General features: G+C 45.0%; 1 protein-coding gene across 4 annotated transcripts in view; it reads left to right on the top strand.

Moving 5' to 3' along the window:
• Positions 1-27,874, top strand: part of MYH10 (myosin heavy chain 10) — an 85,592-nt gene that overhangs the window by 23,187 nt on the left and 34,531 nt on the right. For 2 of the 4 annotated variants that reach the window (XM_015645783.2, XM_015645786.1), the window contains 5 exons: positions 6,468-6,495; positions 16,221-16,323; positions 21,155-21,184; positions 24,728-24,820; positions 26,869-26,932. In XM_015645783.2, coding sequence (XP_015501269.1) covers positions 6,468-6,495; positions 16,221-16,323; positions 21,155-21,184; positions 24,728-24,820; positions 26,869-26,932 — 318 coding nt within the window. The remainder of the gene's footprint in view (positions 1-6,467; positions 6,496-16,220; positions 16,324-21,154; positions 21,185-24,727; positions 24,821-26,868; positions 26,933-27,874) is intronic. The other 2 variants (XM_015645785.2, XM_015645787.1) reach the window with 1 other exon arrangement.

Raw genomic sequence — 27,874 nt, 5'->3', positions numbered from 1 at the left:
GATACAACCACATTCTTTTTTTTTCTTTTTTAGTAAAAGCTTTTGTTATTTTAACTTCACACATAGCAGGAACACCTAGAGTGTTTACATCAGTGCTCCACCCCACAGCGGTGTTTTATTGACCCTTCACTACAGACCTGGAGTTCTCCTGCAGTAAGAGTGGAATTCTGGTTTGTTACAAGGGTTTGTGGCAGCTGGAGCTGACAGCTCTCAGGCAGGCAGAGGAAATGCAGGAGACACTGGCTGTGTCTGTCCTGTGTCAGGCTGTGTGGGAAATACCAGGTGAACACCCAGAGCTGGGATTTAAAGCAGCACTGTTGGATTTGCCTTTGAAGCTGGGCTGGGTTGATGTAATTCTCCATGGAGCGATGTCTGAGCAGTTTCAATGTTCTGAAAGAAAAGTGTCTGAGCACTGATGAGGCAGAGCTGATAAATATTATTATTCTAAGAATTAAAACCACTGGAGATACCCATGAGGAGTAGGCTGCACCTGAATTTGATCTTTGTTCTGGTATAAATTAATGTGACTCCTTTTAGGACAGAGAATGAGAATTTCTGCAAGTTCATTGCTTGACAGTTCCAAAGAAATGAGAGTTGGATGTAAAACCTGGCCAATGAGCAGATGATGACAAGGCAAGAAGGAAAAAAATAAATGCAGTTTGAAGGTGCACCAAGAGAGATGACTTCTCCTGAAGTGTCCTTGAGAATTTTTGACTTCCAGAGGTTCCTTTCAGCTTTTGGAGGGATAGTGCAATGATCCTGCTCACCTTTCTTGGAGATTCCTGGGATGTTTCCATCCTTTAGACACCTGAAACCTCCTGAGGAGGGTAACCTGACCGTGCTGCTGTCCAGCACTGCTGCATGTGCCACAGCAGGTGCTTTGGGCATGTGTAGGTTCATCTTCTTTGAAACTTTAAACAGTTTTAACCTGGTGAAATTTAGGTGTTAAAACTTGAAATATCAACTTTGTATTATGGGCAAATGTGCTGCTTCCTGCCCAGTTCCCTGGGGTGTTGGATGGCTCACTGGGGGCACAGGGCTGATTTATTCCTGCAAACTGCCCTGGCTTTGGGAAGCTGCACACCTGCACTGAGGAGGGAGGGGGCTGCCCATGGAGGGGAAATGTAGGATGGCCAGAAATCTCGTGGTGCCCAGGAGTGTGTCAGGGCACATTTGGCCTGGTTGGTGCCCAGCAAACAAACTTGTGCCTGTCACTCTTGCTGCTGGCTCTGGGGAGAGGTGTTTGTTGCAAGTCACTTCACAGTGCTAAGTGTTTGATGATAGTTTAGGGAGTAACCAGGCAACATTTTAAAGACAAACACAAATTAAAAAGGCATGCTTCATCTCTGTAACCAGATCTCTTCCCGTGCTTATCAGCCCAGCAGGAAAATAGGAAAAAGAAAATAACTGGAAGTTTGAAGAGAGGCAGGTTGTGGGACACCTGTGTGCTCTCCTTGTCATGGAGCATTCATGGACCAGTCCTGTGAGTGCTCTGGCAAGAGTGAAATCTGTGCTGGTGGGCAGGTCTCTCTCCCCCAGGCACTGACCCATTTTCACAGAACTTGTCAGGAATGCAATTTTTAAATGACCTTGGGTAGATTGATATCTGAGCCTGTTCACCTACAGCACAGGGCACATACAGATCCCTGGAGCCTGCATCCACAACAAACAAGGCGTCCACCAGGGAGCTTTCCTGGGTGTGCTCTGTGGCACCTGAGGATGAAACACCACCTACAAATAAACAAGAGCCCTCTGCTCCCCTACACAGGGCCTCTTTTTAGAAACCCAGTGATTTCTCCTGTTTGAGAAATATTGAAGAACTTGCCTCCTCCACCTCCCAAAAAAGCAGGATTTTTTTTAATGTCTGCTCCAGAAATGGATCTGGTATTTTATCAGTGCTCTGGACAGGGAAAAGGAAAGGCAGTGCCAAAGTTAATGATCCACAAGAATTTTGTGCTTGGATTTGAGGAAGGACAAATAATAACCTGCAGATAGGAACCATTTTCCTCTGCATGGTTTTCTGCTGGCTGGGGGTGTGGTAGCCCATTGCTTTCTCTACAGCCTGAGCTTGGAAAGCAGACTGAACTTCTTTCACCTTGGCACACTTATTTCATGTCCTTACCTTAAATAAGGGGATTGTGAGACCAGTCAGTGTCTGTATGAAAGTTTCTGTTTGATAGGAATTGTAATCAGACAGAGGTTAAAGCTGAAAGCAGGTAAGACACCTGTGGAATTGTTTTCATAGCTCTGTGCATGAGTGCTAATTCATAAAATGCCTTTCTGACTGGGCAGTTCTCTCAGGGATAGCTCCAAATGTTTTCTCCCATTCATTCCCAGTCAAATCGTGAGAGAGAACTGGACATTTGCAGTACTGAAAATATCAGTATAGGAAAGGGTAATTGGAGCAGAGCCAGTTGTAGAGGCTGGGTATCTGTGTGCTTGTAAACTCCGTTCTGTGAGAGAGTTCCTGGGCTTGTAATGTTGCTGCCTTGGAATTTCAGTGGGAAACTTGAAGGCAGATTTTTGCTTTTGTGTTTTACTGTCTTATATCAGTTTATAAATGACTGCAGTGTGACCAGAGCAGAACAAAGTCACACCTTTGAGAAAAGCTGCTTTTAAAATACTCTTATTCTTTTGTAGACTTAGTCTATAACTTTGAAGTAGGACTTTTCAGAACATCCTGCCTGAACCAATTACCCAACAAATGTTTAATGTACATCCAGAGCTTTCCCCTGGAGTTGATAAGGGGTTTGTTAGTTCTGGTCTGTTTTGGGGAGATACAGCTGGTGAATGAAGAGCTGTAGAGTCAAATGTTTTTGTATTCTGACAGTCAAAACTTCCTGCATTTTGTTATAACGTCAGGGTCTCTTCTGACTGGGTTTTTAAAAACCCTTTTGCAGCTGAGCACCAGGTTTGTTTGAGCAGCTGCTGCAGTTGCTGTCCCCAGAGCTAATTCCTCTGTGTGGGGGAGAGCAGAGTAGGTAAAAATGATTTTTAGAGCTGTAATTCTTCCTGTGCTGTGTTCTGGTAGTTCTCCTTGGCCTCCCTTCCAAGGGTTTGTCCTGGTGGCACGGGGGGTTCACGGGGCTGCTGCTGCTGCTGCCACTCCTGGCTCCAGCCTCACCTGGGGCTCAGAGAGAGGGCTGGGGGGAAAGGCATTCACTGCTGGGGCTGGGAGGAGGTGGAAGCTTCTGCTGGGGATGGTTTGCAGCTCACCTGAGCCAGGCAATGTGCTTTCCACAGTGGTTTTTGGGTAACCAGAGCCTCAGCAGATGGCACAAGAGGTGGTTCTCGTTTTCCATATGCTCATTCCAGTGTTTGGCTTTGTTACAAACTACACCAGGGAGCTGATCTGGTGGAAAACTAAATTTTGCCATTCCATCAGCTACTGTGCATGTGCCCAGTCAGCTGCTGGTTGCAAGGGAGGAATGGGATGGGACATGGGGCAGAGGAAACACAGACATCATCAGCTGCTCCAGCTGAATTACAGCAGCAGGGGAGCTCCAGCCTAAAGCTGGAAGCTTTTGGAGTATCAGGTTATATTGCCTTTGTGCTTCCAGATCATTCCATTCAAAAGGATATCCTAGTCTATAGAAAGTGTTACTTCATCAGCAGAAAATCAATCTTACTTTTTATTCATAGGCTCTGCATAACTTTAATGCTGATTTTCAAATTAGGGATATTGTAAAAAACCTTTTGTGTGCAACTTGAATGTTGGGGTCTTCAGTGTAGCTTAAAGACCTTGGATTATATTTAAATCCAAGCTGCATAAGGGGTAGATTCCAGTGGGACTTGCCTGTTTTGGTTTGTGATTGAAACCAAAGGGTTGTCTCATGATGTTACTTAAATGAAGAACTTGGTATTATTTCATTACCTTTTAAATGTCCTCATCCTTGTGCTTCTGTTCACCTGATTGAGCTGCATTGATTTACTGAGCATCTTTGATTAATGAGCTGCTTTAACCCCTCATCAGCCAAGCTCTGCAGTCTGCTCAGAGGAGTTCAAAGCTTCTTCCTCACCCCAGAGAACAAATCTGGCAAGAGGCACACACAGGCTCAGCCCCTGCAGACAGGCTGAGGCAAGGGTAGGTGCAGTCCTGAGGAGGGGAAGGCCCTGCTCAGAAATCAGGGCTGCAGACACACTGTGTTCTTTGGGGGAAGACAGGAGCTGCAGAAACCAGCCATAAATAAGCCTTCCACACCAGTCATTTTGTCAGAGGCTTTTTCAGGGTGACTGTGGGGAGATCAGCTCTTGCTTGGGCCAGAGGGCACCTGGCATTTGATGCTGTGTGAGGCTCACCCCAGCCTTCACCTGCAGGTTTGGGTGTTGCCACTTCAGTGCTGGATGCTGGAACTGACCATCACCATAAGGAGGGCATCACCAGGCAAAACTTGAAGCTTACTGCTGAATTCCTTCCATTTTCCTGGTCTGTGAGGTTCAGAGTCCAGATGGACACAGAGAGATGGATTTGGAGTGACAGATTTGAGTGCAGATAATTGACTTTATAACGGCTGTGTCAATTCAGGCTCCTGGATAGAGAAAGTTAAAAAGCTTGGCTGCATTTCCTGGAGCTTCTGGCAGTGACAAATAAATACAACTTTCTGGACTTGTAGATTTTCTCCAGGACTAATTGGGTAAGAAAATTCATTTGTAGTGTGCCTTGTGTGTTGTGCCACATGGCAAATGCACAGGTTACAAATGTCATGGTACAAAGCATTGACAAACTCACACTGTCTTTAAATAAATTAAACTTCAAGGCAAATGCTAGCTGTGTTAACTTTTTTGAAGTGCTAAACTGAAGAGGTCTAGCTTAGAGGAGGCTGTGTTTTCTGAGGTAATGACCCAGCTACAGTACCAAAATTAGAGTGAGGTTATTCCTGGGAAGTAAGAGAGGGAAAAATCACCATGTCACTTTAAAGAAATGCCTCAGTAAATACTAAAGCTAAGAAGTACTAACTTTGAACTCTACTCACGGTACCAGCTTGGCTTTCATTCAGCTGTTTCTTCTGAAAGAACAAATGATCTGTGCTGTCCTGCGTCACCTTGTGCCGGTGCTGGAGCAGTTTCAGTGCTTGGGTCACTGCTGGCTGCCCTGCACAGGGCTCAGGGGCACAGAGCTGTGCTGCTCTGCTGTGCAGGACACCCAGCTGGGCCTGAGCCCTGCCCTGCCACCAAAAACTTACTTGGCATGGCTCTGCCATCACCTGCTGCTCCATACCAAACCCAGAAGAACAGAAATGTGTTTCCTTAATGCTTCTCTTGTCCTGCTCCCACTGCTTTTGTCCCCTCTCACCTTTCATCTCTTGCAGTCCCAGGATTCCCATTCCTTTTTTTGGTGCACAGGAGTTGCTGCACCTCATGCAGCTGTAGGGAATGATCCAGGAGTATCCCTGCAGCCTTGTCAGGAGGGTCACCAACTCTGGGAATTTTTCTTTCCCACTTTTAATAATTGAAACTAATATTCTTCAGTTCTCCTGCACTCATTCTGCTCTTTGTTGCCCTTAGGAGGGATTTTTGGAGCTCACATCTGCTTGCAAGACTTAGGCACGGGCTGCAGGATTCACCTGGAGGCCCTGGTGAAGCACAGTGCCAGGGGACCCCTCCTAGATGTATTCTTTGTATTTTTGATATGGGTTCCAAATACAACTGACTGCATGTTTCTGACATTTTCAGTCAGAAAGCACCTCCATTTTTTGTCATCCTTGCTGTTAATGCAGTCTAAAACTTGCCAGGGGTGTCATCTGCCTGCTCTGAAAGACTTGAACTGAAATGTTGCACTTGCTGCAGGTCCATTTGAATGTTTTGATGATATAATTTTTTATATGGTGCTGAAATATATTCTGTGAAGCTGTTGTCATGATGAAATAGCCCTTGCAGGCTGTCCCTGACCTTCAGGAGGTCTCTGTGGCACAGAAGTGCTGAGCCACAGCGCTGCAGCATTTTGCTTTCCCTGGGTGTCCTTTAGACAAGACTTTCATGAATAAGCTGAATTGTGGGAGCTCTTCAGGCCTGTGTGTTCATTTAAAAAAGAAAACAAAAAGCTGGGGAGGAAATCACTTGTTTGCTAGAGATGGCAATGCTCTTTCCAACTGTGGTTGTCAGTATTGTGTGCTTCAAACTGTTTCTTCTCCTGTAAGGTTGTATATTCTTCATGCATTCAGAATATGAAGTGCTAGGTTCACTTTATCTGAAAATATGGTTAAAAACCTTACCGTGGATGCTTATTAAATTTAACCAGAATTTTGACTTCATTATCTGAAATGTCAGGACTTTTAGGAACTTCTAAGTGTTGTTTGAGGGGTGTGTGCATGTGAAATGGGGATATTATTAAAGGGATATTATTAAAATTTCTTCAGAGTGTCCTTAGGATTGTTAAACTGAAAAGATGACTGTTAAAAGAAGCAGTTTTGCAGATTACAGAACAGTGGAAACAAACCCTTATAACAGTGTTTGTTCTTGTTTTGCAGACCGTGAGGACCAATCAATTCTCTGCACGTGAGTGACCATTTTTCATTTGGGCACTTTTGGGGATCTGTATTGTGAGAGGGGGCTTTGATACAGCTGTGGGAGTCAAACCTTGGTCTTCAGTCTTGACAGGCAATGGGAAAAGATGTAGCATAAAGTGATATTTAATATGAGGATATAGTCTTTTAATACTGTAATTCACATTATTGAGTTTTCCAGGCATGTTCTACTTAAGAAATGTAATTTTTAAATGTCAGTGAAGATCTCTGCATCCAACCCAAAAAGCTTTAACCATCTCTGCAATGCTGTGCTGAAACTGCTCAGTGGGAAATGCCTGGGGAAGACAAGATCCAAAAGTGGGTCTGGAGACCCTGAGCAGCAGCTCAGCTTTGCCTCCAAGGGAGCTCTGAGGAAGGTGACACGAAGGTTCCCTTTTACCTGAACTCACCCCCCTGCAAAGAGCAAGCTTCTTGCTGTAGCTGAGGTTTTCCTGGGAACTGCAGTGCTTGGGAAGCCAGAACATGAGTGGGATTTCAGGCTGGTGACCCTCCTGAGCTGTTGTGTGCTTGGAGTGCAGCTGGAAGGGGCTCTCCAGCTTCCTTCCCTCTCCCCCATGGACTGTGTGTTCCTGCAGCTTCCTGTGCTGCTGCTGGGAGTGTCAGGAGGGTGATAAGGATTCCCTGTGTGCTCAGGGAGCCAGGCTGGCCCAACCCCAGCCCTGCACAGAGCGCTGGTCATGTTCAGTTCCCTGGGCCAGCACCCCGTGTGCCAGCCTGGAGGTACGAGGTGCAGGAGGGAAATTGTCCCTGCTGGGAACAGCCTGGGGGTCAGGATCACCTGTGTTGGAAAGCACACCTTGGCTCTGTGCTGAAGCTGCCTGCAGTGAGCAGGCCTGGCTAGAACAGCAAGCTCAGGTGTTGCAGGGAGAGGGGCAGTGCTTGGCTGCCCCATCCTGGGTGCCAGTGTGCTGGGGATGTGGTTTGGGAGGAGCCTGGAATAGCAACTGCTGGAAGGAGACCTGGGTTCAGTTCCCTTCTTGATGTAAAGGGACTCAATTCTCCATCTTCTGCTTCCTACAGAAGTGCCTTGGCTCTCAGAGTCTGGATAGGACTGAGGGTGGACCCTTTCAAGCCATGCCTTTTCCAGCTAGGGATACCATGAATACCATGAAGATTCTCAGGGCCTAAGGGTGCAAAAGCAAAAACAGTTCTGTACTTAAGATAAAAGTTGTTCCATTTAACTCAGGCTTGTCTAGGTCTGTGGTTCCTGCTCCTAGCAGGACTTCTGTTTTTGTGTGATGACTACTTCATGTGCAATGCACAAAGCAGCCCTTAAAGCAGGGATGGGATCCCAGAGTGAGAAGAAATGCTTTGTTCTCATGTGTTTGTGGATGCTTTGGCAGTGTGTGCTTGCCCCAGGTGAATGTTTTGAAGTAGCTTCATGTTTTGTGTCTGTGCATGAACTTTATTCTCCTTTGCATGGTCAGCTGAGCCCACAGGGTTGGAATGGCAGTGCTGCAGGATTTGGTGGGTGTCCAATCTGATCATTTACAAATTGGAAAGCCTCTAAGCATTCCTGCCTTCAGCTCTGTCATTACCTCTAAGGTTCCCATGGGCTTTTGACCCACCTGTACTGAGTGGACAGTTGATCCCTGTTTGTATCTGGTACAGAGCATGGAATTTGGCATCTTGTGCTGGGCTGAGTTCTGCCTTGCAGAGGAGCTGGGGCTCGGGTGGTGAGAGCTGGGAAGGGACCCACGTCCTTGCAGCCAGACCATGGGAGAACACCACCATCCTTCTCAGGAGAGCTTTAATCTTTTGTAGGTGTGCATTGTAAACTGGGATTTTGGGGTATTAAGTCCTCTTCATGAGTGGGACAAGGCCAGGGGGAACTCGCAGCCTGGAAAGAGATCCCATGTTTTGATCAGGAGCAGGAAAGTGTCCAGGACTCCCCTTGCACTGCTGCTCCTGGTGATGAAGTAAATTATGTGTTCTCCTTCATGCCACTGGTTTTGCAGGTCCTAGACTAAGGCAGGAATAAATAAAGTGCCAGGAGAGTGTTAGGCACACCAGAGGTGGTTTCAGAAACTCCTGTGGCAGCTCATAAGACTCATCTTCTCATCCCAAACTTGCTGTCTCAGGACCTGGATCGCCTGATTGACCCTGATGTTTACTAAAGCTGGAATCCCTCAGAATACGTTCTCATTTCTGCAGCAGGAGTGGTTCAGGGTATCTGATGGAGAAAAAGGCAGCTCCTGAGTGGTGCCCTCAGCTGAGTGGACAGTTGTGCTGTGCCTTCATTTCCTGTCTCCGGCTGCCTGGACAGGAATTGTCTGGAGGCAAAGCTCTCCCACTGCCTGCTCAGGGTCTGCCTGCTTTGCATCTTCACCTCTCTGCCCCTGTTGATGAAGTTTCCTGGTTTTTTACCTTCCATGGCCTTCAGAGGAGGGGCAGTCACTTCTCCAGTAACATTATTTGAAGGACCTGGACCAGGTCTCTGGATCCAGCCCCCTTTTCTTCTTGACAGCCAGAAGTGCTGCTGTTGGGGGAATTCCCAGGTTTGGGATTGGTGCTGTGACAAGCCTTTGTCTCTGCAGTTTTCCAGATGTCTTCTTTTGGTTCTGACTTGGCAAATGTCTGATCTGGTTGTACTTACCTTGGAAAAATTTTAACACTCTGGTCTCCAATTTTGTTGTCACCTCACCTGCAAAGTGACCATAAACTTTTGATCTGAGCTCAGCAGACAACTGAATTCTGATTTGAATGTGGCACACATGGCATTTTTATCTTTGGCATGAGAGTGTCTAATTAAATCTGGGGTTGAGGCAGTCTAATTGTCTTCCCCTGTGCAGATCTTTAGGAAACACCAGTCTCTTTCCCCCAAAAAGCCTGCAGTCACTATTCCAGTAAATAACAAGCTCTGTGAAGCAAGTGAGTGCAGATGGATCTTTTTTAGGAAATAATTTTGCTAAAAGTTCTCTAATTTTTTTTTTTTTTAAGAGCTGTGCTGGAGAAAAACCTTTTAATTTCACTGAGCTGCTGCAGGAACAGGCATTGATCTCAGTGCATGCTTGGAGTGGGATAACCTGCATGGATGGTTCTCCACACATATCTCTCATAACATCTCATTGTTTTCAAGGCAGGGGGATTACCTGGAGGTTTTCTGTCTCAGCTTCACCACCTGCTAATGTTCCATCAGGACTCCAGCATAAACTGGTGTTTCTAGAGTCAGTGATATTTTCCCAAAGGAGGTAAAAAAACTCCAGCAAATGATGCTGCTGAATTGTCTGGCTGCAGAACACCTTGTCCTGCCATGGAATCTGGTTCTGAGGAGGGGAATGCTGGGGCTGGCAGCTGCTGTGCCTGTCCTGCCCTTCTCCAGCCCAGACTGAATGGCAGATGCCCTCCTGCTCCTGCTGTAGACAGGAGGTGGCCCTGAGCATGCAGTGTTGTGCTGTCCTGCTCTTTGGTTACCTTCTTCCCTTTCCACTCCCCACTTTAGACACCAAATTTAGACAATTGTGTTGTTGCAGGGCCGGTCTCCAGGCCTTGACTGGGAGTTAGTGGTGTGTCACATGCACTGTCTCCCTTGTTCCTGATTTTTAGGTTGGTTCACAGTGCTACCTCCCCTTCCTCACCTGTTTGTGTGAGTTGGGGAGTATTGAGCCCAGGGACAAGATTTGTAGAAGAAACTTCTTGATGAAGTTACTTGTTATGGATGGGCTTTTCCCAGAGTGAACCCAAAGTCCCTTTCCCATATCCAGCAGCCTCTGCTGCTCCATGGCATCACCCTGATTTCTTCAGGAGCAGTGATGGGATTTCTTCCATACCTTTTGGCCTTTCACCAGCTGAAAAACCCAAATATGTCCAGAGACTGGAACATCTACAGCTCCCAAATCCATTGGACAATCCATGGGTGATTGTTGCCTGGCTGAAGATGAGATGGGAGGAGCTGAACAAACAGTAATGGTGAGAATTTCTTTTTAGCTTTGAAGCTGGATGGTTTAATCTTGGGCTGCTAACCACTAACAGATGGTGAGAGAAAGGCTGCTGGAGCTCTCCTCTGCTTTGGAGTTTAGTTCATCCAGCTTTTCAACAAAAAGTGAACAAGCAGCCCTCCAAACCAGCACTTTTCTGGGAAGCTGGACTTAACCAACTTCCATCTCATTATTCCCCCTTGACTGGACTGCACATGAGAGTTTATTTTGGACCTTATCTCTGTACATTCTTGGTTTGCTGAAAAGAAAGGAAAATATGTGTAGTTCCAGAAACTTCATGTTCCTTCTAGCTTATAAGTAATATATATATATATATGTAATAAATATATAAATATCTAAAAGCAGTGGCTTTCAGCCTGTGTTGACTCAGCATCCTCAGTGATTTGTACATAGATATGATGCCAACACTGCAGCATTCCCAGACCTTCCTGCACATCTTCCTGTTTCTGTGGGATGTGAAGCTGTGCTGGAGAGCTTTTCAGGGTGTTGTTTTCTCTTTTTTTCCCTTGGAGAAGCTGCAGCTGCTATTTTGTTAAGTTTTGGTGTTTCTCTGCTCACTGAGCATGCCAGGCTGATGACCAAGATGAAGAAATTTGTGTTGTGGTAATTAGGAATTTGGGAAATACTGAAGAAAGTCCAGTCTGGAAATGTGCTGCAGTGCACTTTTAAAGCCAGTGTGTTCTGAAGTGGAGACTCTTACCACAGAGTTCTGGTATTCCCAAAACTGGGCCTGGGCCTGATTAAAAGGTGTTCAGCAGATGCTTGCAGCCCTACAAGGATATCTAATCTGAACTGGCTTCCGTAGGAGTGATGGGCTGTGGAGGGAATAGAGGCTGCTTATTAAAGGCCAACAGCAGCAAATACCAAACATTTTTGTATACAACCCCTGGCTGGAGTCCAGCTGGTAACATTCCCATGGCAAGTGCTGTGGAGATGATGGGAAGCATCAGGAGGGAAAGGAAGCAGCTACGTAAATAGTAAAGCCAATTAATGACTCCAAACTATCAGTTATACCTCTTGCAGAAAATAAGCCAGGTGATTAAGACACCCTTTAATTACAGGTCTTGTCTGTAAATATCTGTTAATTTGTAACTGGCAGATGATCTGCTCAGTTGTGCCTGAGAATAAGTGTCTCCTCTGTTCTTTGCAACTGCTGTTGTGACAAGCACAAAAGGCCATTGTTGGGGCTCTTACATAGGCAGTTACTTTCTCCTCCAAACAATTTAAGTGCATATTTCCATGGTTTGGGGCCTTCTGTAAGTGGCTGCTCCCATGGAAGGAGGTGTAGCTGGCCAGGGGAGCTGGGTTCTGTGTGCTGGGAACTTGCCCAGGTGTCACTTCTTCGCAGCAGGACCCTCTGCTGCCACATGAACTTCTCATCCTTGATCATTTCATGACTGAAATTCCTGGGGCAGAAGAAGGGTTTGAGTGACCCAGCTACCCAAAAACATAAAATCCAGACTTTGTTTGGATTAGTTTTTCAGGAATTTAAATCACAGAGATGGTCTCCAACTGCATCTGACCATCCTAAGCCATTCCAATCATCAGGAATATTGTTAGTCTGCAGACTGTGCCCAGGCAGCAAGATAAAGAAAAGCCTGTCCTGGAATTGCAAAGCTTTCTTTGGACGTGTGGCTTTGTGTCACTGTGTCCTGTGCTGCTCGTGGCACTTTGCACCTTCTGGGAGGCTCTGCTGGTGGGATGAATGGCTCTCTGGGGAAGGGAGCTGGACAGGGGCCAGTCTGTGCAGTGGGCCTTCAGTAAACAACTTTACCCTCATCTGATTTCCCTGAAGTCCATGAGGCATTTCCCAGTCAGGGAGAGGGGGTGGCCCTGCCGTGCTGGCTGCTGTCACAAGATGTGTGAATGCTTCAGACCTGCCTGACAGTAAGGAAAGCAACTGTTCCACTGTTCCCTCAGAAACGGTGTTTCCTCCTGGAATAGATCCCTTGGAAGGGGTTCTTGCCCTGTTTCTGGGATAACACCTGCCACTGGACGCTGTGCTGTGGGGAGAGTTCCCTGGGCAGAGCAGCTCCCATCCCTGCTTGCTGCCTCTTCCCTTCATCACCTGCGAGTGCTCTCCCTCCCTGAGCTGCCTGTTCTCCAGATGAGAATCCATTCAGTGCTGGAAGTGCTTCTAGTGCAAGATTTGGGCTCGAGCAGCTCAGGGAAAGAGCTGCAGCTGGTTGAGTCAGTGCCTGGATTTTCCTAACCAAATTGGAACTGGGATGAATTTGCCTGGAGAGTTCTCCAGAGGCTTTGCTGAAAATGACACTCCAGCTTTACATGCAATGAATTCAAAACCATGTTAAACTTTAAAGTGCTCATGCTGGCTAAACTTTTCCTATTTTAAATGTACATGAAGCTGCTTCAAAGCAGCAGCTTTGCTGCTCCGGGGAAGAGCACTTGGACACGGGATCCTACATGAATTCAGCAGTCAGGCTTTGTTTGACCTGTCCCTGGAAGGTGGCTTCCAAGGGAGAGGTCCCTCAGTTAATTGATGGAATAACCTTGTACTTCCAACTGGAGGCTGTAGCTAAGGAGGGTTTGCTCCATGGAAGCAGACATGGCTGGAGCTGAGCGTTCCCAGTCAGTCCCAGAAGGTTTTGGTTCTACCAGTGGAGCTGAGCCTGAAATGAGGGAGGTGAAGTCATTTAGCAGAGCTGCCACCGACTGAGGTGAGGCTGGTTCTCAGCCCAGGGCTTTAGTTGTTTAATTTATGGTAACAGATTGAGTTGTATTAAAACAAGGTTTTGAAAAAGTTAAGCTTTAGCTTTGTGATTCCATCCCCATTTCATATGTACTGTATGTGGTGTTACTCAGAGTTTACCTTTTTTGGGCAGGTTGATAGAGGTAGAAGATTTTAATTTATTTTTATAATCCATGTGTTTGCATTCCTGGGAAAGAACCAAAGTATGCAGATGTCATTATTCCTATAAATGCAAAGGACTTTATCCTAAATCTTCTAATTCTTTCATAGTAAATGGCAGCAGAGCTATTTGCCACGATGCTGCAGGAAATATTTGGCATTCTTGTAAGCTCCAGGGAGAGCAGGACTGGGATGATAACATCCGCTAGTGCTGCTTTTGAATGAGGTCTTGCATAAAGCCTCTCTCTAAAATACCCCTCTGTTAGATTTAGAGGGTCTTTAACACAAGGAATGTGTTTCAAGCTGCTGCTTTTCCTGTGCTTGTGCAGCTTTGCTGGTGTGTCTGCAGCTGACTCTTCCAGCCCTGTGCTGCCCTTTTCCAGAGCTGACATCTGAGCTGTGTTTATTGTACAGCTTCTCTGCACTGCATGTGTTACAGGAGATTTTCCTCCTTTAAAATGTAATAAACTTGCTTCTTGTGATGTGACAGAAAAGATTATTTCTCTAGCTTTACAGGCACAGCTAATAGTGCATTCCCAAGCTCTGCTGACAATAAGAACAAATTGTATTGTTTTAAAATGTAAATGTATATTTTGCTGTGCTTCTTACTTCTCTTACCTGCTGGAATAGTTTTAACATTAGCATATTTTAATACACATCTAGAAACAGGCAAAGCTGCTTTTATTATTGCTCATGGTCATGAATTATGTTAATGTAAACACTGCAGTGAAAGGGAAATGAGAAATAAAGACTTGAGAAGCAAGAATTGGCACCTGATGGTTTAGGGGCTTTTTTTCTGCTTATCAGCATTCTCATTTCTCTTGTTTGTGGGGACTCTGGGCTGGGTGGAAATGGGATTTTTCATTAAGTCAGAGGGTGTTTTTCCACTTGTAGCAGTCCCAAAGTACACCCAGTTTCTGGGTTTCATAGTGATGGTATCTTGGCAAAAAGAAAACCCAGTTATCCATTAGCCAATTCTCAGAGTAATCTCCTTTACAACCAGCTTTTCAGGTAGCACCTTCCAGGTTTTTCCATGCACTGAGCAAAGCCAGCCCAGTCAAGAAGTCTGCAGGGAACTCCCCTCTCTCTCCCTGGAAAGCTTTGAGTCATGGAGTGCAGTGCTTTCTAATCTTTCATATTCTGTGTTATTTTGCAGTGATTGTGAGGAGGAGTGGAAGCAGAGTGGTTTCAGACAGACTGATGGAGCTGTTTCCCAGGAGCAGATGCCATCAATAGCACAGGGGCCCTTGGTTGGCCCTCTGGAGCTGCAGCCACAGCTGGGCACTGAGGCTGTGCAATACCCCCCAGCTCATCTGCAGGACTATTTTCCCTGGCCAAACCTGGGGTTGCTGTTGTTCTCTCAGGTCAAACAGAAGCTGTTTCACCTGAAGCTCTTGTGAGGAGTCCCATGAGCTGCAGTGAATAAATGAGTTCTTGCTCCTGGGTGCAGAAATGCCCATCTCGCCATCCCTTAGCAGAGGTTCCCCTCTCTCAGGGCCATTCCCCATGGGGTTTCTGTGATTTTAGGCTGTTGGAAGATGAGCAGCAATGAGAGTTTTTGAGTCTTAAAAATCTGGGGGAGTATCCATATCCTTCCTGTATATGCAGGATTGAAATTCCAGGTGCTCTCTTGTCTCCTCTCTGTGGCTGCTGAGTGCAGTGTGAGGATAGGGATGCTCCTCAGCTCTTATCTGATCAAGAAGTGCAGGTCTGGAGGTGCTGAATCCCTGAGCAAATGCAGATTAGCTACAAAACCAGGGTGTATGATGAAAAAGGCTGCACAAGAATGTGCTTAAATTCCCCTGGTAAATGAACATTTCCATTATAAGTAGCTTAGAGCAGGAATAAGCGGGCAGGGAAAATGTGTGCTTGTCATTCTTACAAAGGAGCTGGCTTCCAAACTGTTAATTTTTGAACAACTGTTGAATGACAGGAGTGCTTCCACTCTTTCCATGCAAATCTTCATAATAAAATCCTTTTTAGCTTCCCACACTTCAGAGCTGCTCACGGCAGTCACCATCTTCCCGGAGATCTCCCTCCAGTGGCTTGCACTGTTTGAGTCCTGCCTAAGGCACCCCTGAATCCTTCTGGGGGTAGATTTGTCCAAAGCTCAGACCTAGGTTAGAAAAAAACCCCAAACTGGCATTTTTAGAGCTGTAGTAACATCGTTTGTGATTGCAGGGACATGAACTTGGTCACATCTCCTGCCTTGAATATCTCCTGTAAATCTCCCCATAAATTCTGTCTAAACGTGGTCTGCTTTAAATCCACTTAAAAATGAGATGTGCATTTGCTATCTTTATGATCTGTGAACTCTGCCACTCTGCACTGATAAATTCATTTCTTCATGGCTTCATGTAGCCCTATTTTTAACCTAGGAAAGATTGCAAGGTGAGTGGAAAGAATCTTTTGTTTCAAGTGGGTTTTCCTGCCCTGCGCTTCTGGCTCCTAAAGGTACCAAGTGTTTCCCTTAACTTGGTAACCTCCATAACCAAGTCCTGGTTTATTAAAATCATGCTAAGCATGAAAGTGTGTGTGTGTATATCTCATGATTTAAAAATAAAAATGTATCTGCACCCTGAAAAATCCTGTCTGCAGCGATCCTGGCAGGGGACAAGTGTTTCATGTCACCTTGGGTAGCAAAGGATGGCATGAAGCCAAAAGCTCTTAATCAAACTGCTCTCACACCTTGTATCAACATCTTAAAGCTCAGGAGATCTTCAGGATGAAGGAAGGATTTTAAACAAATACCTTTAGTTCCCTGCAGCATCCCAGCTTTTGGCTTTTTTATAGTCAGAGCCGTAAATGGGATTAAGTGAGGTGCTGTAAACAAAGGATTGCTGAGATGGTGAAGATGAATTTTGATGGAATTTCTGTCCTCTTTTGCAGGGGTGAATCTGGTGCTGGGAAGACTGAGAACACCAAGAAGGTTATTCAATACCTTGCTCATGTTGCTTCCTCCCATAAAGGAAGAAAGGACCATAATATTCCTGTAAGTTGGGGTATTTTCTCTTTTGTTGATTGTTCTTTTTGCAAATCACCATCTTTGCATTAAAAAATGTCTTTTTTTAAAATTTAACTGTAATATAATCTGTGTAATTTCATCTCAACCATTATTTTCTCTTTAGCAGTGGCTGAAATGAGCAGTTACATCAAAATTTCTAGTCTGTGTCAGCTGCCTAATTTCTGTTGTGAAATTAAAGGCTTTATACAAATAAAAGCAAAGCTTTCTGATGCAATAAACCCCATTTTTCCAAAAGATTCAATAAACTCAGGCAATTCTAACTGAATTTAGTTCCCACTGGCTGCAGTTTTGTTTGTGAACAAGCTTTCTGGGCTTTCAAAAATTAACTTGGGAAAAATCATCCAGCTTAAAAACTGCTTTAGACTTGCTGTATCTAGCAGCCAGCATCTCATTAAAGGCTCAGATTTTGTTACACTATAAACAAGTGAGTATATACCTCTATATCAGAGAATAATGGGCTTTTTGGTAGCATGGAACCAACTCTTGATTTATATAGAACTTTCTTCAGATTTCCTGCCAGGCTTCAACGTTTGCACTGAATTTTTAGTGATTCTTTGCTTTTAAAAAACAGGAATGGGTTTGAATATTTGTTATGAGCACTTGGATCTCTTTGCAGTGAGGTTTTAATTCAGCTTTTCTACAGTCTCTTGCTGTAATTACAAATGGCACGTGCCTGGTTTTCCAGTGGTAATCCTGGTGTCTGTGGTGGATGGAACCTTCAAACTATATTATCTTATTATATTTTATTAATTATATTTAATTAATTATAGTTAGAATTAGAGATATTTAGATTTAAATATATTAGATTGTATATATAAATATATATTAGACTATATTAAAACAATTTAATATTAGATTATATTAGAATAATATAATATCCATATTCTATTATATATTCTATAATAATTCTATATATGATATTAGAATAATATATAATATATGTTAGATTATATTAGAATATAATTTAGAATTAAATATCTTAGAATAGAATTAAATATATTAAGAATAGAATTAGAGACTTACAGAATCATAGCAAAGACCTCTAAGATTAAGTGCAGCCTTTGACCAATGTCCCATTCCCACTAAGCCATCCCATGAAGTGTCACTTTGAGCCCCCCCAGGGGTGCTGGTTCCACCTCCCTGGGCAGCCTGGTCCAGTGTTTAACCCAAATTTCATCAGAAATCTCCCCTGATATCCAGCCTGACCCTCCTGGGGCACAACTCGAGGCCATTTCCCCCTGTTCTGGCAGTGAGTGCAGGGCACTTCACATTTTGACATTGCTGAGTGTGCCAAGGCTCAAAGTGGTGTAGGAACACGAGGTGATGTTTGACCAGTCTGTGAAGGAAAAAAAGGTGAGGATTTGGAGTGGGAGAGAAGGAAAGATTGCAGGTGGATTCAGGAGAAATCTCCTGAAGTGTATGGGGTAACTTTTTGCTTTAATCAAGAGCAAATAATGTGAGCCTGTGCATTGGAACTGGTTCAGACTGGTGCTGGTTTGTCACAGAGAAAAGATGAAAATCATTCTTTGCAAGTGTTTCCTGAGCAGCCTGAGAGCTGCAGGCCTCAGGAGGAGGAGGTGTCAGCAGGGTCAGGGCTGTGCTGGGAGCTTGTGCTGGTCACACTGGACATCACCAGGAGTGATTTTCTGGGGAGCCTTTGGGTTATGAGTATTCTTGGCTTTACCCCTGTGCAGCCTTGAACAATCCCAGTGTTTTCTCATTTTCTACAGAAGCAAAATTGCCAACAGGTTTTTGGAGGGAAGGGAATTGTGCAGGGTTTGCACCAAGTATTTCTAAATACACTGCTGACAATGTGGAATACCTCAGGCTGAAAAACACTTCTGGAAGCCTCTTGTCCAGGCTCCTTTCAAAATGTGCCTTCCTTCAAAGTGAGATTGCATTGCCCAAACCCCACAAAAGCCGAGTTTTGAAAATCTTGAAGGGATGGAGATGATGCAATTTCTCAGGGAAGAAAGGGGAAAGCTGGGATGTGAGCAAAAAGAACAGGGAGCATCCTGAATAAAAGTCTTGGATCCTACCCTTCATTCAATGTAATGCCACAGTGGGCACTGGATTTGCCATATATCCATGAAAAATGCAGAATGTTTGTCACCAAACTAATTTTGAAAATATAAATGAGTCTTCCTTGTTCTGCAGCAATTAGTTTTTGTTTATGTATTGGAAACAAAGAATGTCTGACCCTCACAGGTGCCACTGGAAAGGTGGGAAGTGTCAGAATGGGGGTTATGGAAGCAGCCCTAATTTGGTCCTATTTCCATATTCATTAGAAAGCTTTAGAGGGCTGATGGTGATCCACAGTCTGTGCATTACTCTGTGCACAAGGAGATGCTAAATAGGCTTGTTAAATTAATCCATGACTTGCAGTCTGTCTGTACCCATCCTGTTACAGATAATTATCAGTGACATGTATGTTTCTGAGCCTGTTTGAATGTCTCATTGATTATTTTTTTAAATGAAGCAATTTGTATGCTAAGCCTGGGGTTAACTTTGATTTGCCTGATGGAGTGCTGTAAAAATAGAACAAACCAAAGGAGCCCAGTGTGCCACCTCAGAGCAGCACTGATGGGGCTCACCAGGTACCTTCTCCAGCTGGGATGGGAAGTGTTCAGCCTCTGTGAACTGGGAAATGTTCTCCCTCTACACAGCCTGGCATGGTTGGCATCCAGCTGCCTGCCCATGGGGCTTTTCTATTCTGAAATCTCTTTCCTTAGAACTGACAAAGTCCTGCACAGCCCTTAGCACATCATCCTTGGAAATGGTGTCACTAAGACAGGGGCTGGAATTTCAGCCTGAATAGCAACAATTCCTGGTTTTTGAGTGTTGGAATCTGTGGCCCCAGTGGCTCATTCCTGAGTAATCCCAAGATGTTGTCTTGGAAGTGTGGGCAGGAGGTGATGCTGATAGAAATGTACACGAGAAACTTCAGTAAAGATGGGATTTGGCAGAGCCAGGTGGGACTGCAGCAGTCCCTAAAACTGGGAATAGAGGCTGGGCTGTGCTGAGCAGTGGAGGGGAGGCAGAGGTGCCTGCAGTGGGTTATAAATGAACTCCTCTAGGGTCTGAAGGTGGGGTGAAAGTGAGCCTTGCATGGTGAAACCTTTAAATCAAGTCAGATCACAGAATCCCAGGATGGCTTGGAAGGGATGCTAAAGATGATGCAGCTCTCCTGCCATGGCAGGGACACCTTCCCCTGTCCCAGGCTGCTCCAGCCCCAATGTCCAGCCTGGCCTTGGGCACTGCCAGGGATCCAGGGACAGCCCCAGCTGCTCTGGGCACCCTGTGCCAGCCCTGCCCACGCTCCCAGGGAAGTAATTCCTTCCCAATATCCCATCCAGCCCTGCCCTTCTTCAGCTTCAGACCATTCCCTGTGTCCTGTCCCTCCATCCCTTGTCCCCAGTCCCTCTCCAGCTCTCCTGGATCCTCTTTAGGCCCTGGAAGAGACTTTAGGATTTCCCCAAAGTGTTCTCACCCCAAACTGCCTCTATTTTCACTAAACCCAGCTTTCATGTTGGTGCTATTTTAGACTTTAGAACTCATTACTGGTACTTTCAGGTTAATGATTGCTTTCAGTGGCTGTGTTTGCCTTGGTAGCTGAATTGCTGAATTGCTTAAGTTGTTTTGTTAATTTCTAAAGAAACAGAATCAGTTTTTGAAGGACAGGACCTGAGACAGGATCACTCAGGCCAAAGCTCCCCTGGGTTTCCCAAATGGGCTTTAACTGCCCTAATTGAAACACAGAGAAATTAAATCTGTGCCTGATTGTGCTCAGTTCTGGTTCTAGTAGGACAAGAACGGACACCCAAGAGTGCAATTCATCTTTTCTAAATAGAAATAAATGGAACTCCTCTGAATTCTGAGGTGTTCCTGTCCTTCCCCATGATTCCAGGAGGGGCAGTTCTTTTCTTGGCAGGTAGAGTGCACCTTTGAAAATTCCCATTGCTTACCTGACCAAGCCAAACCTCTGCTGGCTGCTCTGCAGACCTCTGTCAAAATCTGCCATTCTGCACTAATAAAATGAGAGTCACAGAAAGAGGGAGTACATTTGGCTTGGCATAAAAATCTCTTGTTGTGTGTGTTTCTCCACAGTATTTTGCCTCAGGCTCTCAGATATGAAGTTTAAGATTATTAAACTCACAGGCTGAGCCAAGGAGGAAAGAATGGAATTGAAAATTTCTGCTGAAGCTGTGCAGATTTAAACTCTGAAGGGTTTTTATTTTACTTTATTACCTTCATGTTCCCTTTCCCTTCTTGCTGGCAAAATTTCCAGTGTAAGGTTGTGCTGCTGTTCATGGTGGTGCTTGAAAGAAAGAAGCAAAGGTCTTGTCTTGAATGTGGATTTGCATTTCTTAAATATTTGTAGCACAGTGCAAAACCAAGACCCCTGACTCCTTGGTGTCACCTCCCTGGTGTTGTTCCATGCCCTGTGTGGGTGCTGAAGGACAGTGATGATCTCCTCCATCCCCAGCAGCCGCAGTGCCCAGGGCTCCCCAGTGCTGGTGGGGATTGAAAGTGGTGCCCCAATAATGCAATTCCTGCCCTTTCCCTCGCTGCTCAGGGCCTCTGTCATCCTGGCTTTAATTAGTCCTTGCATAAACACAGGGTGCAGTGTTTTGCACATGCCAATAACTTCTGTTCTAAAATGAATTTGGGCAGTTTCTGTGAAACTTTCTGTGAAGTGAGTGTGTGGTTAAACGTGCTGACAGTGCTAATTTGGGATGTGACATGCAGCTGGAATGCCTGCTTGCTAACTTATCATTTGTTTGTTTGCAATGAACAGCCCGAATCACCCAAACCCGTGAAACACCAGGCAAGTGGTTTTTTTTAATGCTTTTAAAGTTATGTAGGAGAACTGATGTATATTCTTCTCTTTGTGCTGATAATGTGGGAAACTGTGAAGGAACACACAGCTAATAGAGAATTTTGGAAATATTTTTAACTGGCTGTGAGAGAGGGAAGAGTGAGCAGCTCATGAGTTTCTCAGCATTGCAAAGGATTTTAACCACTTCTAAGCCCTGAAATGAAAGGTTTTCCCTCTCTCCAGCCACTCTCCTCCAAATACCGTGTGTATATTGGGTAATGTGCTGCTGAGAGAGTGCAGAACACTTTTTAATTATTAAACAAAGCACTAAATAAAATATTTGATTAATGGAAGCTACCAAACTCTTTGGATTAAGTGTTTTGTCTGAATATTTTTACAGCTTTGCAAAACACCAATGAAGACTTTGATCTCAAGTGTAAAAGGTTTGGCATAACCAAAAGCCTTTTGAAATCAAGAGTTTCCCCTGACTTTTTAGGACAGGTGGTGAGAGCAGAGTGGGATCTGGTGCCTGAATGAATGTTTGATCATTTGAGCTCCAGCAGCTCTCACTGCTCAGCTTGGCTGGAGCTGGGCAGGTAACACTGCCCATCCCATCTCCTGATCCCCCCAGGATCCACCTCCAGAGCTCACCTGGAGGAGGCTCAGGTGGAAGTTGAGGGCAGGACTGTGGAAGGAGATAAACAATTGCTGCCCCATGATAAATGCCCCACTCTGACCTGAGCTGGTGGGTGATACCTTTGTGCTGGGCATCAGCTTTTAAATAAAGAAGAAGCTTTGCCCCAGCCCCTCAGGGGGTAATCAGGGAAACTGAGGCAGCTCCCCTGGGTTAGTTCAGCTGGGAGAATTCCCCCCTTGCATTTCTCTGAAGCTGATCAGTGCAGTGTAACTGCAGTGCAAAGGGGAATAGGAAAGGAACCTTCAGGTGTTATATATTGGAAGCAAAACTCAATCCCTGGACAGCTGTGGTGCCTCTGGGAGTGTGTGGTACACGATAAACCTCTGCAACCCAACTGTGTGTCTGAGCCCATGGTCTCATTTTCAGAAGCTGCAGACATTCCTAGTGTTTAACTTAATCCTCCCTCCATGCACACATCAGGCAGTTTGAAGGGTTTTTACTAAGATATTTGTCAAGTCCAAAACCAGACAGAGTGGTGTTTGGTTTAACCCTCCTTTTGCTTAGAGCTGGCATGCCAGGCTTGACATAAAACATTTGTTGGTGAACATTTTAACTGTGTCTGTGGAAAATGCTGATCTCGAGCTGTTGATACTGCATAAGGCATGGAATCATTAACATCTCTGTTTCAATGTCATTTGGAACTCCAGACTGGATCCCTGTTGTATGTGAGTAGCATGGAGCTTCCTTCCCCTGCCTGCCCCAGGCCTCCCCCAGACCCACTCACTGGGCTGCTGGTTTTGCAGAAACTGAGGCAATAACCTGGCCTTGTCTTCGTGGTGCCTGCATGAGCTCTTGCATGACCTCGCTTCTCCCACACTTCCCATCCTGCTTTTTCCAAGTGCTGGGGAGGTGCCTACGCAGGAGCCGTGTCTCTGGAGCTCAGTGTCTTTGCAGAGCACCGAGCTCTTCTGAAGGAGCTTTTGGCTGAAAGCAGTCTGTGGAGAGAGGAGCAGTCCCAGCTCAGGAGGCTCCCACAGTGAGGGGTGTGCTTTCCTTGGTGCCAGCTGTGACGAGTGTGTGTGTGCAGCACCGAGCGCTGCTCGTTCCCATGGTTCTCACCCACAGCTCAGCATCCAACTGCTTCCTTCAGCTCCTCAGAGATGGTGGAAAAACGAGCTGCTGAGCCCTTGCTGCCTCCAGCAGAGGCTTGGGATAAATGTGTGTATCCACATTCTGTGCTGGTTTATTCCAGGTTTATTCACAGCCCCAGCCCAGGCGGTGCTGGTGGGACACAGCCGTGCCCACGGAGCAGTCACTGTGCAGGAAGGGGATTTCTTTCCCAAAATATTTCAGAGCTGGACATGCCAGCTGTGCCACACTCCCTGCCTTTGCTGGACATGCAGGGGTTTATCCCAGATCAGTGAAGAGGGAATGAGTGTTCCCTTGGATCCTGGTGTGGCTGCAGGAGGGAGAGGGGAGGGAAGGTGGGAGCATTCCCAGGATCTGAGACAGGAAATTTGAGGAATATCAATTGCAGACAGCACACAGTGGGTATAGCAGGCACCCAGATTCTGTCCAGTTGCAGGGTTTTTGTCAAAGTGCTTTTAAACTGTCACCTCAGCAGCCCTGCCATGGCACTGCTGGGTATGCTCTAAGACTCACATTTATTCCTTCTGCATTTATTCCTTCTTTACTTAGCCCAGAATTCAGGGAATGCAGAGTCCCAAAGGGAATGCATTTGGAAGTAAGCAACTTCTGAGCAGATAACTTGAGGTCACATTAAAGAAGGAGCAGCCATTTATTTCCAGGAGAGCTTGAAATATATTTCAATATACAAATAAAACTATTTTAGGTGTTAAGTAGTGAGTTTTTAAAATTCCTGTCTAAGAATTGACCCCGTGTGGAAGCCTTAGGAGACTCAGTGCTTCCTGTTCTTTGATGCTTGCTCTGGGGCCTTTATTCATCAAGCCTATAAATAATTGGAAAAAGCAGGTTCATGAACACAAATGTCAGATTTGGAGACTACATTCCAGACAGCTTCACTTAATTTTTTTTCCCCCAAAACCATCCTTCAGAGCAAGAAGACAATATATTTTCCTGTGTACATTTGTGCCTCCTGGGCTCTTGGAAAGCAGCACAGACTTTTTTTGTTACCAGACTCACTCACAGACAGCACTTGTAAAAGCTGTTGTGCAATTTCCTCGAGATAAGAACTTCAAATTCTAAACTCATTGGCCAGAACTTACAGAAACATTGAACAAATGCATGAAACATCCCGAGCAATGCTGGCTGGATTGAGCAATGTGAAAGCAGAGTTTGTAATTGGTGTTGCTCAGTGCTGCTGTGCTGCTCTGGCCCTCGCAGGTGTGGGCAGGTCAGGGGTGATGCAATGAGAGGAGTTTCAGTCTGGCTGACTGAGGGGAGTTTCACTCATCTGAAAGTGAGTTTGAAAGTAGGTATTTCTGAGCTTGAAAATAGGTGTTCTGAGGTAGCTGCATTGTCAGCACCAAGTTTAAATCTAAAACCCTGAATCACTTAAATTGGTTTCTTCCCTTAAGCACTCAAGGTCTGTGCCTGATTTCATTAGCCCTAAATGTGAGTTTTCTTTCCCATCTTCAGTGACTTTCAACATCCATCAAGTCCTATCTGGTCCCTGCTCTGTTTGTGTGTGTCTCTGTGTGTGTTTTAATAAACAAACCCCACCCAGAAAAACACCACCAAAAATCCAGCCACGTTCACCCCTGGATGGAAGAGCCTCTGCAGGTTTGGCAGGAGGGGAAGGAGGAGAATCCCCTTCAGGAGTGGTGGCACTGCCACAGCCAGGGGAAGTGACTGTCAGGAGAGGCAGAATGCTTGGGCCCTGCACAGGTGCTCTGTGATAAATCTCTTTGGTTTTCTGTCTGTGTGGTTTTTAGGGGGAGCTGGAGCGGCAGCTTCTTCAGGCCAACCCCATCCTGGAATCCTTTGGGAATGCAAAGACAGTGAAAAACGACAACTCCTCCCGTTTTGTGAGTACCTGCTTCCCCAGAGTCTGGAAATCTGATTGCTGTTTGTGGGGAAATTACCTGTTTTAGGTGTTTCTCTGATTAGTATCAGCAGATTGCTCTGTTCTCTTCCTCCATGAATCCAGGTTCTCTTATAAAGCCTTCTGCATTTTTGGGGTCACTGAAGACACCTCCTCACTGGCTCTTGGCAATGATTTCATTCTAACTCCAGCCATCCCTGAGCTGACAGCAATTCATAATCTAACAAATCCAGCTGAGCTGGGGCTTGTGTGCACAAATCCTGCTGGGCTGCTGTGAGAAGGGAAGGACTGTGGTGGCATCCCCGTGGAAGTGGCAAAGCCTGCTGCCTTCTTGTCATAGCTGTGACTTTATCCATTGAGTGGATTGGAGAGAACATCCTGAATCCTACAGAAATGCAGAGCTTGCACATAAAACCCATCTAAATGTACTGATTTACTGCAGGAAGGTCAAAGAGCCACTGTGTGACTTAGCCCAGGTGTCAGGCACTGCTGTAGCTGCTCCATGTTTATGTTGGGTCCCTGCCTGCTGTTCACAGAGTGTTTTGGTGGCTGATAACCACTTCTGATGGGTTCCATTGTTTTAAAAATTGTGGTGGAACTCAGGATGAATAAATAGCTTTTTACCACTTCTTAGAACTTCCTTTACTTTGAAGGGAAAAAAAAAAAGCCATCTCTTATTTCAGGGAGAAGATGTTTTTAGTACAACTTCAAAAGTGTACAGGAGGCATTAAATCTTTTTGCTTGTGAGAACAGCACTAAAATTTACAGAACAAATGAAAGATTTCTTGTCTGCCTTTGACATTTCAACAGTTGCTTGGATTTATAATGCATGAACTCAACTCCATGATAAGAATTCTGGAAAACTGTATGACTAAATCCATCAGCCCTTGGAGCTGAGAAGGGAGAGCACAGTTCTGTGGCAATTCAGCTTTTTAAATTTTACAGCCCTGTTATTTGTAATGTTTCCTGATGCTTATAGAAGCTGGGTACAGGATTTATAACATCAACAGGTTTCACTGCACAATGATCCTACTTTGTTACCTGTCTTGAATCCATCAGAGACTGTACTAATTTAATGAGAATACTTTTTCCCCTAAAAGATGTTAGCATCTGGTTTGTGTTATTTTGAGTTCTGCATTGCCATCATGAACATAATCACTCTGATGGCTCCAGCTCTGTTTTCATAAAGGAACAAGTATAATTCATTCCAGATGGTCTCATCTCATGCAGAAAAAAAATCATCTTTAACAGCCATTTTAAAACCTGACTTTAAAAAAATCTCTCTCCTCCCACGAAGTGAGAGGTGGTGTTGTTCAGCCATGCAGGTTTGACAGCCTTCCCCTGCTCCTGATAACCCAGGGAGGACTCAGAGAAGCCCAGTGGCCAATGGATTTTATTTTTTCCCCATTTTTCTTTAACCAAAGGCAGTTCTCTTGTGTTCCAGGGAATAAATCTCTGGTTTGCATTGGACAGGAGAGTGAGCTTGCTGGATTTATGTGACAGCACTGAATGTGTTCCCTCTGATGTGGTTTTTCCAAAGCCCTGGGCTCAGTGCTGTGATGGTGTCAACAGAATTCAGCCCTTGGATGAGCTGAACAGAGGCCATGGAAGCCTTTTGGAAAAGGAAGAAGAAATCTTTGGGGCCAGGCAGCACCTGAGATCCAGGAGCTGAAGCCCCTTCAGGCACCAGAAGATGCTACAGAAATGTGCACACCTGGAATCTCAGCATTGCTTCCCACCTCAGCCAGAGGGTTTGCTCAGGGAAAGTTGAGCCTCACATTCAGAGGGGTTTTTCCTAAGTCCAGATTCCAAATAAATCTGCACTAGGAGTTCTCAGTCTTTGGAGTGTGTTTGTGTGCAGCCCGCGCTGTTGGAATGAGGGCTGAGCCCATGGAAGGGGAAAGGTTTCCTTTGAACTTGGGAAATCCTGGATCCATGAATGCATTTGGATTATGTTTGTTATGGGCAACATTGTCTTAATTAGAATTTAAAAAAAAAAAAAGTAATTATGAAAAAATCTTTTCTTTGCAGGGCAAATTCATCAGGATTAACTTCGATGTCACTGGTTACATTGTTGGGGCCAACATTGAGACCTGTATCCTTTTTCCTGCCACATCCTTACAAAAGGCAGCTTCCCTGCTTTGTTTTGCTTTTAACCCTAGAATTCATTGGAATGCAGTGAAAGGTTGGACATTCCTTTGACAGCACCCATCTCTTCCTCTGTTTCAAAATAACTGATCAAATATCACAGATTCAGCAGCTTCCTCGTGCTTGGAAATCCTCAACTCCCAAATTCCACACTCTGAAACCTGCAGGATTTTCAGACTGGCCTTAAACCCAGGGTGTGTTAAAAAGGGAAACCATATAAAATGTTTTTGCTCTGGGAACATTTCTGAAAATCCCTCAACTCCTTCCTAAGGAAGAGCTGAGCCTGTGCTGGTGCCAGAGCTTGGCTGGGAGCAGCCCCTGCCTGGAGAGGGATGCTCCTGGTCCAGGGGCAGAGCTGGGCCACTTCCTGCTTGCTCAGCTCTAATAGGTACCCCTGAAGGTTCAATAACACAAGGCTTTCTATTGTTCTTAATTAATTATAATTAAAACCAAAGCAAATTTGGTTTTAGCTCTAAGATTTGTTTTATTTATGAGTGTAAAACCGAGTAAAAATACTGGCACTGAAAGCCCCTCCCTGAAGTGTTAAAAATGTATTGTGTAATTTTGAGTTTTCTGGGAGAATAGCAGTGGAGTGGTCATAAAATGATGATGTTGGAAGTCTTGATGAACAACATTAAGTGAATATTGATCATAAACAATGCTGGAGTTAAGTTTCCATTTGGTTGCTGTGTTTCGAAACTGCTTGATCTGAAGTGCATTGAATGTTTGGAATTGTCAGAAAATGTGATTTCCCAATAAGGCTGGGAAAGATCTATAGTTATTCAAAATATGCTGCAATGATAAGTGGTTTTTTTTTCATTCACTACAGCACAGGAATGAAAGCAGCTTTTAGGAAAGTCCAGATGAATTGTTTTGCCCAGAGCTTTGT

This window comes from Parus major, chromosome 18, assembly GCF_001522545.3.
Source record: "Parus major isolate Abel chromosome 18, Parus_major1.1, whole genome shotgun sequence".
Taxonomy (NCBI): Eukaryota; Metazoa; Chordata; class Aves; order Passeriformes; family Paridae; genus Parus; species Parus major.
The sequence above is the reverse complement of the archived record's forward strand: the minus strand, read 5'-3'. Positions and strand labels throughout refer to the sequence as shown.